The sequence below is a fragment of the Xyrauchen texanus genome, chromosome 21 (genome assembly GCF_025860055.1).
Source record: "Xyrauchen texanus isolate HMW12.3.18 chromosome 21, RBS_HiC_50CHRs, whole genome shotgun sequence".
NCBI classification, from domain to species: Eukaryota; Metazoa; Chordata; class Actinopteri; order Cypriniformes; family Catostomidae; genus Xyrauchen; species Xyrauchen texanus.
This window is the reverse complement of record NC_068296.1, coordinates 7,770,091-7,783,052: the sequence shown is the minus strand read 5'-3', so window position 1 is coordinate 7,783,052 and position 12,962 is coordinate 7,770,091. Positions and strand designations below refer to the sequence as shown.

At 37.4% G+C, this 12,962-nt stretch overlaps 1 protein-coding gene across 1 annotated transcript in view; it reads right to left on the bottom strand.

The window, feature by feature from the left end:
• The window catches only part of LOC127661766 (transcription initiation factor TFIID subunit 4-like), a 117,053-nt gene that overhangs the window by 76,830 nt on the left and 27,261 nt on the right, over positions 1-12,962 (bottom strand). Inside the window, exons 9-10 of the mRNA XM_052152645.1 lie at positions 11,683-11,800; positions 8,664-8,833 (exon numbers count right to left, since the gene is read on the bottom strand). Of these exons, the coding sequence (XP_052008605.1) occupies positions 8,664-8,833; positions 11,683-11,800 (288 nt within the window). The remainder of the gene's footprint in view (positions 1-8,663; positions 8,834-11,682; positions 11,801-12,962) is intronic.

Sequence of the window (12,962 nt, the reverse complement as noted above, 5' to 3'; positions counted from 1 at the left end):
CTGCTAAATGCTCTGAGATTCTGTAATGACTTCTAACGAGATTGTACGAGTGAACAAGTAATAAAGAAAAGAAAAGGAATGCTGAAATCGCATCTTAGAAATGTCAAGATATTCTGAAAACAAGCCCAGGATTTCCTAAGGCCACAACTTTCAAAAACACAGAAATAATTTTAGTATAAATGAAGAATATCTCTTCAGTCCAAAAAACATAAGCTACTTTTCTTGAAATAACGTCTTTTGTTAAAGCTCTTAAGGCAGGTTTACCTGTGCTTTAATACAGCATGCTCCCTGTGGTAAAAGACCTAAACCTAAATGTCTTAAAATCTACTTTTCCTTGATGTCATCTTTAAACAATTTAGCCTTATGAGAGCTGGAGAGAGCAGGACACAAACTGGATTTAGGCGAAGCCAAACATTAGGTTTAGTTAAAAACATGGCTAAAATGTGAACTAAAACATTTGTTAATTTTCTGTTTATTAAGAGGAAGAAATGGTCAAAGTTTATTATTATCAATGTTTGGTCTGGGTCTTAAGAAGGACTGCTTGTTTGACTGTTTTAGCTGGTCGGCCAGCTGGTTTCCCAGCCTGATCAGCTGAAAAGTCCCCCAAACCCCTGTAAAACAATCAAACTGACCAGTCTGACCAATGGAAACCAGCTTGGTGTACAGCCAAGAACAAATTAAAGGAATATTCCGGGTTCAATACAAGTTAAGCTCAATTGACAGCATTTGTGGCATAATATTGATTACCACAAAAATTAATTTTGACATGCCCCTCTTTTTCTTAAAAAAAAAAAGCAAAAATCTGGGTTACAGTGAATCACTTACAGTGGAATGGGGCCAATCTGTAAACTTTAATATACTCACTGTTTCAAAAGTATAGCAACAAGATATAAGATAAAAGAACAACATCTGTGATAACATTATTTTAGAGTGATAAAATCGATTACAAACCTTTTCCGTGTACAGTTATAGCCAATTTTATAACTTCGTTACCATGTAATGTCATGATGATGTAATGTCAACAAACCCTAAAATGACTGTAACAATTACGATTTAAACAACTTCAAAAAAATAATACATGAGTTTTAACAGAAGATCTTATAAAATTATAAGCTTTTGCATTTCTGCCTTTCAACCCTCCAAAAAAATATCCCCATTCACATCCAATGTACGTGCCTCACTGTAACTTTTATTTTTAGTTTCTCCCCTTTTTTCCCTAATTTGGAATGCCCAATTTGCAATGCGCTCTAAATCCTCGTGCTGAAGTAGTGACTCGCCTCAATCCAGGCCGCATCTGAGACTGTCAATCCGCGCATCTTATCACGTGGCTTGTTAAAGCGCGTTACAGTGGAGACATAGCGCATGTGGAGGCGTCACGCTATTCTCCGCATTATCCTTGCACAACTCACCACGCACCCCACCGAGTGCGAGAACCACGTTATAGAGAGCATGAGGAGCTTACCTCCTGTGACTCTACCCTCCCTAGCAACCTGGCCAATTTTGTTGTTTAGGAGACCTGGCAGGAGTCACTCAGCACACCCTGGATTCAAACTAGCGACTCCAGGGGTGGTAGTCAGCGTCTTTACTCGCTGAGCTACCCAGGCCCCCCCGTCTCACTGTAAATTAGATAAAAATTATTGTTTGTGGGAAAATCAACATTATGCCACAAATGCTGTCGATTGAGCTTAACATGTATTGAACCCGGAATATTCCTTTAAGCTGTTATTTTCTAGCATGTTTGTCACACAAAGATTTGGAATCAAACTAAAACTAAACTAAACTAAAATTGTGAAGGACAAGATAACTCTCCACATTCCTCAAACACTGAGAGAATATAAAGGATGTTTTCTTTGTCTATAAAGGTGAATCAAGGCCCTTTGTGTATTTATGTGTATGATTCTCTCAGATTGAGGCAAGCTGGCAGCCTCCATGCCTCCCTTGGTTTCCTGTCACCCAAGAGATCTGCAACAGCACATCAACCACAGAACCACACTGCTGCTCTGCCCCAGACCAGCAGGGAGTGCTCGGTCCTCCTACACTCACTTCTGGACGTTTGAGGGAATTTACTCGAATCTAACTCACGCAGCGCTTGTGGCGACAAATCAACGGTCTGCCATGCTGAGGTAAAACAGCATTGATACAAAGGCCTCTGACTCTCTGAAGATCCAACGTATAGCAAACATAACGGAGACATAACAAGTTTATGTACAGCTTGTTTAAACTAGTTTGTTATGAAGAAAGAACTGTGTGTCTTTCATACAACTCATGAAAGCTAGTTAGATAAACCGTCATGTCGAAATGTTGCTACCGTATGTTCCAGTACAGTGATATTTTCCCCATTCTGCCAAGATACTGAGAAGCTCCCATCAGACATTTTTGCATCAATTTAAATGTTTACCTTTAAATGTTTAAATGTTTAAATTTAAATGCTGTGCTGCCCCCTTCAGCCTGTCAGCGGGAAACTGTGCTGTAGTGTGCGCTCTTAAAGGCACCTCCCCTTGACCAAAAGGGCACCATTAGATTTGTGAACGAAAAGGGCAGGGACTTGCGCCCCTATAGCCCCCATTCTGTGCCCGTCCGTGAACTGCAGTACAACCCATTGAAAAGACAGTACGTCTGTACCTCACAGCCTCGTTGTCATTCTCATCAAAAAATCAAAGATGGTGCTGATGTGAATAGGGTCCCACTTCACCGCACGTAACGTAACGGATCATAAAGCTATTTTATCCCACTACATACTAGGTCCTTGTGGTGGTGCGGTTACTCACCTCAGGCCGGGTGGCGGAGGACAAGTCTCAGTTACCTCCGCTTCTGAGACAGTCAATCCACGCATCTTATCACATAGCTCGCTGTAAAAGGCACCGCAGAGACTCAGAGCATGTGGAAGCTTATGCTACTCTCCACAATCCATGCACAACTTACCACGCACCCCATTGACAGCGAGAACCACATAATCGCGACCACGAGGAGGTTACACCATGTGACTCTAACCTCACTAGCAACCGTGCCAATTTGGTTGCTTAGGAGACCTGGCTGGAGTCACTCAGCACACCCTAGATTCAAACTCATGACTCCAGGGGTGGTAGTCAGCATCTTTACTTGCTGAGCTACCCAGGCCCCCTAAGAATAACTTTTAAATTAGAGATGGGGTACTCCAGTTTGGATTCGGACTTGCATCCGAGTCACAAGTCCAATTTTAATGGACTTGGACTGGTCATGGATGCATTTTTACTCTGACTTGACTCAGACTCGAGCCATGACATTTGAGATGTAATGGAAAAAAGTAAATAAATAACAAAACAGAATTTAATGAAGACATCGCTGTCTGCATGCAGCTGTATTAGCCCCTGAAGTCGTAGTTGCTTCACTGTGTTTCAGAAAACACATACACACACACATACACACGTGCACAGGCACACTCATCAGTCAACCAATATGCTTGACTGTTACTACAGAGATTACTGTATGACATCGATTACCGAGGTGGCTGGCACGATGAAAACATAAAAATGGTTATGTATCCAATTTAATAGAAACTACTGTAAACAAGGCAGTTTCACACGACAAGGGATCTGATAACTGGTAAAATTGCGTGTGGCGTTTGTGCAGCCAAGACGGTGCTCACATTGCAGATTCATTGTGGTTAAAAACTTTAAATCAAGAACTTCTTTGAGTCAAATCACCCATATTATGTCTCTCACAGTTTACTAAAAACATAAAAATACAATCAAAATATATCAAATAATATTGAATATTAAGTGTTTTTAGGCATAATGTATCTACACATCTAGGCTTCTGTAGTCTCTTTTGGTTCATGCAGTGTTGTCAACTTGAACTGGTCCATAATAGCTTGATGAATTAACTGTGCAACTTTTTAAATAGTTGGGGGAAAAAAGTGTTATTGCTAAAGCAGACAGCAACTCTAAACAGATAAACTGCACCTATTTATTATTGACAGAATATTTTCAATGCACTGACGAGCTGATTAAAATACATTCTTTTACAGCATTTGTCCACCATTCAAAACATTCAACCACGCACAATTACTGTATATATTAGGATATTTTGGGCAGTGAAATGTTTTGTTTATAATTTAACTATAGACCATAAAATAAATGTATTATTCGATGACAGAGTTTGTGTATGAAGCTAAACTTCATGTTACGAGATTAATTTAGTTGGTTATGATGTTTTCTTTTAAATGTTTATTTTATTTGAATTGTAAACCACCGGGTAACTTATGCACGTCTTTTTTTAGCCTACATCTCTTACACTTTTGAAGAACAATTCTGTTAAATGTACTCAAAATGGTTAATCTCCATGTTTTTGCAGTTAAAGAAGAGCTCAATTAAATTTTCTTTGGTTGGTATTTAAAGATTTCAGACTGATTGCAGACCAACGAGGCTGCCGTGAGAGGCACACGGATGCATCAGGGATTTAGGTACACGAGCAGCACAAATTAACTAGAAAAGCATGTCTGTGGAAAGATATTATGAGTGGGCTAATTACTACTGTGTTGACTCATTTGTATGTACTGTATTTTCCCAAATCAGAAATCTCAGTATAGACTATTATTTTTTTAGAAAGGTATCATTTTAAATAAAACGAAATTAAATTGAATTGACAAATTGAAAATGAAGTAGAAATAAAAATGAAATTAAAATTTGAAACATAATAACCTTGTAATGACTAACTCAGCTTTCACTTTCTTTGGTTTATGTTTGAGTGGAGGTGAAAAATCAACAAATAACTGTAACGTCAACAGAACGCAATAAGAAGTGTGTTGAAGGACATTTTTGTCTTCATACACCTAAAACATATGATTTTATGTTTGTTCAGCAGGATACTAATCATAATATATATATATATATATATATATATATATATATATATATATATATATATATATATATATATATATGAAAGGCAACAGAGGTGTTTTTGTTACATTTATATTGACAAACTGAATATATTGAATATGAATATATTGACTGTGAAGTTTAAAATAAGCTTCAAATATTGATGTTGAGCTTACGGTTACAATTTGAATTCAGATTCATGAACCGACTCGGCCCCTTTTGGACACGGACACAACTCAGACTCGATTGTTTAAAGACTCGGACTTGACTCTGACTCGACTAAGGTGAACTCGAACCCAACATTACTTTAAATGATATGTCACATATCATATTATTAAACCGATGACATAAATGGTAAACTGAAGTTATTTGTTCAATATGAAATTTTGTGGAAGTGCTCTTTACTGTATTCCTGAAAGTGTTTGTACAATTTCTGCTTGTACAATAATAATAGAGAAAAAAAGAAAATAAAAATAGTAACAGCGACTTCTCTGATTGGTGAATGAATCTCGCTTCAAGATTAAATGACTGTTTACAGGAGTCTTTGCGTATGACATTGGACATTATCCATTAAACATTGAGACAGAGCTGTTGCTTCATCCAGTAAAAAAAAGAAGGGGTTTAACAATGTGCATTTCAAGTTGTATTGACCACAATGAGTGTGAATATTTACACGCCACAGCTGGCCGGTTCTGGATTAGCAAGGTCCCCGTTTCTGAATTCATATACTTATAATTAGTTTGCTTAATATGGCTAGATAAAGTGTGCTACTGTCATATTATAAGTTAGTATAATATGACAATTGACGATCCAGCTTCACATCAAACGCGATCATATATTTCCTCACACAGTGTCCCTTTTTTAACCATACCATCTGTCTAATAGTGGGGGTCAATATTAGTTCATTTCATTGTATTTATGTGCTATATATCATTTTCCACTTCAGCATAACTGCCATAACTGCCAGGGGCCAGTGGTGGCTCAGCGGTTAAGGCTCTGGGTTACTGACTGAAAGGTCAGGGATTCAAGCCCCAGCACTGCCAAGATACCACTGTTGGGCCCTTGACCCTATCTGCTCCAGGGGCGCAGTTTCATGGCTGACCCTGCGCTCTGACCCCAGCTTAGTTGGGATATGTGAAAACAACTGCATTTCATTGGCCCTGTACCTGTACTCTGCACAATGACAATAATGTTGAAACTTAATCTTAATTTATATGATTATAAATTGCATCCCATTCGCTGCTGAATGGAAGAGAGATGTAGGAATAATTATGAAAATGTTTTATTCTCCAATTCTTCCTTATTAGCAGAAAAGCAAAAAATGACGGTTAACAATGATACAATGAATTGAAATATTAAATAATGATTAAATTGTGCTATTGTTTCATTTCTATTGTTTAATTATCAAAAATAAAAATGAATCAATCATTCCACAACTGTTTATTTTTCATCAGAAGAATACGTGCTTGTCATGTGTAAACTCATGCTTTGACTATAGAGGGAAATCATAATAAATTATAAAAAAAAAAACAGTACTGTTTGAGATTTGTAGTGTTCTCGGTGAAGTGTCCTCCTGCGGATGGCGCTAAAACAGACTGTCTCCTTAACTTCAATGTATGATGTTTGTTTTTAGGTGCAAATAGGTTCCTACAGCATCTATGGATGGGTTTGGTGAAACCCATGCAGAACCCTGCTCCATAAGCATAATGTTATCCTAGCAATAGTATTAGTATAAAATAGTAATAATTATTTGTTGATGCCCACTGAGGTAAATCATGTAGGTCACAATGGACAGCGAAGGCCATTTTTATCATAGCACAAGTTAAATGTTAGATGTGTAATTTCATTTTCATTTTTAGGTTCCAATCTTGTGAATATTTTTTGTTGAAAATCTGTACCTGACATGAAATTTTACACAGTGGTATTCACCATAATACCATATGCAATTCAGCATTCATCCTATTATTGCTAGAATAAAGAATTTGTACATGTTTAAAAAGCTCAAATGTGATTAAAATGTCTCCAATCATGTATCTGTAGAGGGCAGCAATGCAGTGTACACATTGAAAAGTTTTGATCATAAATGAAGCAGCACCAAATCATTTTAAAATACCTGTCATAATATCATGTATCAAAATAAAATACAAAAACTAAATTCTTTCAAATATATACACTGTTTTTATGCTTATATTTAAAGGCTATTTGATGGAACTGTCTGGAAGTTTTTATCACTTTTTTCAGCTCCATCCAACAAACTCTGCAAAGAGTTTAGGCGTTTAGGTTCTGGCTTGCACTACTATATCTGTTCTTACTCGTCTGAATTATGGGGTGCGTTCTATTCATAATTGATCATCCCTATACCCCATTCCCTTCAACGACTTCAACCTCCACTATGAGAGCTTTGGAGGGCTCAAAAATGGTGGTCATTTTATTTGATTAGAAATTCTGTTCGGAACGACCCTACAGCTTGGCTACCATTATTATTACTCCAAACTATGTGCCCTGCGAAGGCTTTATTTTTGCTTTCAAACTGGCCACAAATCCCCAAGACTACATTACATTGACAGAGTTTGTTTTGGAATGTGGATGCTTTTTTTCTGACTGTAAGACCTGTAACAATGTCTAACTTCAAGCATTTAAAATTATTTAAAACTTTCAGACAAGGTTTGGTCAAACCAAGATTCTAGTTTGTCTCAACAACATTTACGTATCTAGTTTAATCGATACATTTCCATGCACATTTTTGAGAGAAAATAAAATATCAGTGTTTTATTTTCCCCAACCACCTAAGACAAGCTATTTGTTTGTAATGTAGGGAAAACATGCAGATATAGTATGTTTAGAGAACACCCTGGGATTTTCAGTGTTACCAAATATTAGAGTTTGCCAATGATAACTTCCTCTCCTTGCTCTATAGAAATGTATGACATTACAATTCAGCACATCAAATACAATATTATGTTTTTTTTAATAAATCAATTATTATCATGTTTTTTATACACCAAAAACTATATTGATGTTTGCTGTCTCAAGATAGTATAGTAAAATGGCATTCTAATATCTTGTAATATAAAACAATGAGATCTTTATAATGTAAATGTAAAGTAACTAGATTACTAATATTTTATGACAGTATTTTCAAAGCTCGTATTTTTATTATTATTATTATTATTATTATTACGATGGACATGGATGTAATGTAATGATGATTAAGATATATACCTCAAAACACTGTTGTATCACATTTTATACACACATTTTCAGCACAATTTTTCTATTAAATAATGTAGGACAAAAGTTAGCACACGTTGCTTCAATTCAGTAAATCCTCAATTTAAAATATTAATGGCAATATATAAACGTTATCGTTAATTTTACTCAATCAAAATCAGAAAAGATTTCACATCAGAACGATAAGTGCATCACAACACGAAGGTAGCCATTTTGGAAATAAAACTACAAGGTCTTCTACTTCCAGAATAACATGGAGACTTTCATCAGGAGGCTGTAGACATCTAGTAAATTGCATATAACAGGTTTTTCAGCAAAGTTTTGATCATGTTGATGATGTACAGGCTTTATAAGGCATGTATCAAATATGAAATGAGCCTTGTCTAGGCTTTGAGGCCCACATATTTGAGCATATATAAACATTTGTTTGTTTCTTTTTAAGACGATGGGCCACACCATGCAGCCCAGGCCCTCCACTAACGGGCCCCGGGCTGCGAGACCTTGCGGCACTGGCCTTATTGGCCCGGTCCATAATTCACCTATGGTTCAGACGTTTGTAAGTTAATACTGTACCTTTTTCCAGTATGCGTCGATGTAACAGGCCAGTAGGTAGGAATGCCTCATCTTTACAGGAGCGGATCTTTCTGCCCACCAGCTCGGAGTTGGTTGCTAAGATCCGAGCACTCTCTTCGTTGAGGTTGACCCCGGCCATAGATGCCACATCGTTGATGTCATCATCATCCCTGTCCACCCATGACACAACCAACCATCAATCTCATTACTTTGTAAAGAGTCATATTATGCCATAATAAGTGGTGCTTGCCCTAAGTATGAAATTTGGTGTGTAACCTTCTTCGTTTGTGCTACAACCACGAATTATAAAATCATGCGTTTTTTTGAGGTGTGCTATTACTTTTCCAAGCAATCAGGATAATGATTTTTGTCTGATGGACTTGTATTGAAGGAGGGATCCGAGTCATTTCTAGAGACCTTTTATCTTGTATATATTTCTGCATATAAATGACAAATATGAGTAAAGCTATTGACTTTGACAGTCAGTCACTGCTCATTTCAAGTTTTTGCACAGGCGTGACATTCCGTTGCTTTGAGTGGCAGCTTTTCCACCCAATAACTTATTTCCCTTTTCCTGTTGCCTTGGTAACAGTGTCCTAATTACGGCACATTAGCAGGGGAGCAGTGCTCGGGGCCCTGCTGAAAACTTCATCACTACGGTTAAAGAGGTCAAAGTTCACTCTGCTCCACTCTCATTTGCGTCCGCGTCTGTACCTCTGTTTCTGACACTGAGCCCCTTGGCATCTTGTGCCCGCATGCATGCCACCCTCGGTGCCCGTGTGTGCGCGTACAGCAGCGTCGAGCCCCCCCACCAGGGCTGCGATGGCCGCATGCCTCTCCCGGGCTGGGCAGGCCATATATGAGTACTGACACCGCGGTGGGAGCTGACACACACAATTAGTGCGACACAGAGTTAGCACGTTAGCCTAGCTGCTGTCTTGCGCCTCCGCCGAAAGACAAAGAAAAGAAACAAGAGAGATTCAACAGTTTAGTTTAGATGTCATAAATATTATAATTTTATCTTATTAGGAGCCCTTGAACCTAAATGATTTGTATGAGCAATAGTAATAGTGATGCTTGCCTTAGCAAACAATAGTAATAAAAACAAGGATTGGAAATAGGGATATTTTACTATAGTAACTAAACTAAAACGCAGCTAGCATTGGAGCCCAATTGGTGGACTGGTTTAGATTAGGGTGGGAGAGCCAACGAAAACATCATAATCACGAAACTCACCATTGAGTAGAAGGCCGTCATTAACAAGCAAACCTAACAACTTAATTAGCTACACTGCTAAAGATTTATTGGTTCATCAATCAGAGCCTGCGGGTGACAACCTTGGGGGAGAGAGAGAGCCATTTCAGTGAACTCTGTGAACTGTGACACACACATAAAACACAATAGCTCTGTTCCAAAACCTTTTGAGCTGCCTTGATGTCTATAAACTAAATAGGCAGATACATTTCAAGGCAGCATGCTAACTGTAATGGAACCTCATAAGCGACTGATTTGGAGTGTCCTTTATTCGGTACAACTCCATGTGTCACACAAAGAGCACTCCTCCTGTGAATCACACAAGAGACTTGTGTGATTCATAATTGATTCCAAAGCAGTTTGACAAAATGAGGTATCTTAGAAGGCAGCATAATGTTGCGGTCAGCCTTTTTGAACAGCCTTTACCTCAGCAGCACGACTATGATGTCTAGGTAGGCAGCTCACTTCCCTTGTGAAATGCCATAGTTTTTTTTACCACAGTTATAGTTACTACTGTGAAATCATAATACACTAACATGGGATTGTCTTCAAACAGTGTTAGGGGCAGTTTGCACCAAACACATTTTTATATCTGTCCACACTGTTTTAAATGTTTTTTTCTATGTACACATGCGGACATCTTTGACCGTTCACATCTTGCTGTTTTTCAGCATCTTGCGCAGGATTGTCAAGTTAAAAAGAACTTCTGTTAAAAACACATCTCGAGACACAACATGCGTTGTCTATTATTCGTGGAATTGTGTCTAACTTTTTTTAGTGTTCGCTGTGAACAGCCCCTTAAAGTTAAAAAAATATTTCTGATTACTTTTATGCTGTCTTTATGTGTTTTTGGACCTTCAAAGTTCTGGCCACCATTTACTTGCATTATATGGACCTACAGAGCTGAGATATTCTTCTAAATATCTTAATTTGTGTTCAGCAGAAGAAAGAAAGTCATACACATCCGGGATGGCATGAGGGTGAGTAAACGATGAGAGAATTTCCCTTTTTGGGTGAACTATCCCTTTAATTGTAACTATAATTGAAGTGGCAGGTATTTTGGTGGAAACTATGATTATCATGGTACATTTTTGTAAGAGTTTTTCTACTCGCACCCTCATGAGTATACACACTTGGCAATTAATTTGTGTTTGATATTAATAAACAGCGGCGCACGTCTTCCGTTCCAGTGCATTTTGTTAGGGTTAGCACAATGATGATGATACAATTTGATGATAACCTCATTGTTTTCTATAGTTTTAAAAACTTAATCAGATTACTTTGGCCTAAATTGAGCATCAAGTTGGAACACACATTTATTGTAAATACTATAAAAACACCCTAGTTTACATAACTTAAATCGTCATAGTCACATAGAAGTGATTGTTGGTAAAACAAGAAGCTATGCACTCAATAAACTGTTTAATTTCTAGTACAGAACAGTGTGTGTTAGCATGACGCTAATTGCTACACAGTCTTCTGTCACACACATCAATCAAAGGAGAAAAAAGCAATGTTCAGTAAAACCAGATTCTGAAGCAGTGAGCTACTTCATTTTAAGCTCCCTCATGTTTTCGGTCAAGAATAGAGTGACAGTTTTGAGCAAATGAGAGAGAAAATAAAGCAAAATCAGAAAGAATGGGTGGATGAGAGTGGCAGCGGTTGGCCCTAGCTGAGAGAGATGCCTGTAGGCATCAGAAGCAGCCCAGTGAAATGCTGCACCCGTGTGTCAGCAGCAGGAATTACACTTCAAACCTCTCCATACCTGAAAGAGCCGCCGCCCCCCGGATCATTCAGTTTGTTTTTCTGGTTTCCTGAGAGCTGGATTGTTACTCCTGCAGGACCTTTGCACATCTGGATAGATACTGGTTTGCCTAAAGTACCTGGGAAACGACAAGACAGTATTATCGTGATATTGAACATCTACTTTCATAAAATATATATGTCTGTGTGCCTCATGACCACTGCTGTTAATCTGGGAACTGGTTGCATTTCACTCCAAAATCAAAAGAAAGATGAATAAGAAATTAAATTTTTCATAAAGAGAACTAAGACTTTTTTAGATTTTTTGTTTTTGCATTGTAGTTTTTGTGCAAGAAAACATTGTGATTGCATTTTTATGGCAATCAAGTGGAAATTTTTAATACAATTTCTAATTATAAATTAAAGGCAGTACAAGAAATAATACAATGATGTATAAATACTTTTACAATTTGACTAATCCATTTAAAAAAATGTTTGCATTAGAGTAATGAGAATGAGATTTGTTTTTACTCATTCATTCATTCATTGATTGATTTATTTTGCATTACATGGTGTTTTAACTAGGTGCACCAGCAATACGTAATTCACCTGTCCGGTCCACACTGAAAGTAAAAATGTATTCAATTGTCATGTAAATAATGCAAATGTTTTCTTTATTTATTTATTTTCATTTTAGGGTAAAATAAGAGTCTATATGAAATATGAGGACATGGTCTTATGTGAGATTCGCTCTAAAACAAAAAACAAGAGGGAAAGAATCTATACTGGTGACTGATTTACTGACTTTCTGCATTATCTTCATGTTTCTCTGTTTTTCTCTTGTTTGTCTCTCAGCGTTCTCCAATACAGTCCTGAATGTGAAAATGACTGGCAGGGTGTTTTTGAATGTGATTTTAAGAGGCAAGTTCTTCACCTACAGCTACAGGACATCATATTTTTTTAAACTTTACCCCTGAAATCCAATTTAAGGGCTAAAACATAAAATGGATCAAACTATACTGAGCAGGAAGATCAAATCTGTATGCACATCTGAACGTGTGTATGTGGTTTCTCTAGGTGCTGTAAATTTAAGTGTGTCTTTCATGGTTTTGGTTTAACCAGCAAAGCCAATATTTCAGAATCTTTAATGTTAAGTTCACCTAAAAATCCAATCCAGTCATAATTTACTCACCCTAATGTCGTTCCAAACCTGTATGAACTTTTCCATATAATGAAAGTGAATGGGGGCCAGGGTCTGTCAAGCTCCAAAAAGGACAAAAAAAATCACCATGTAAGTAGACT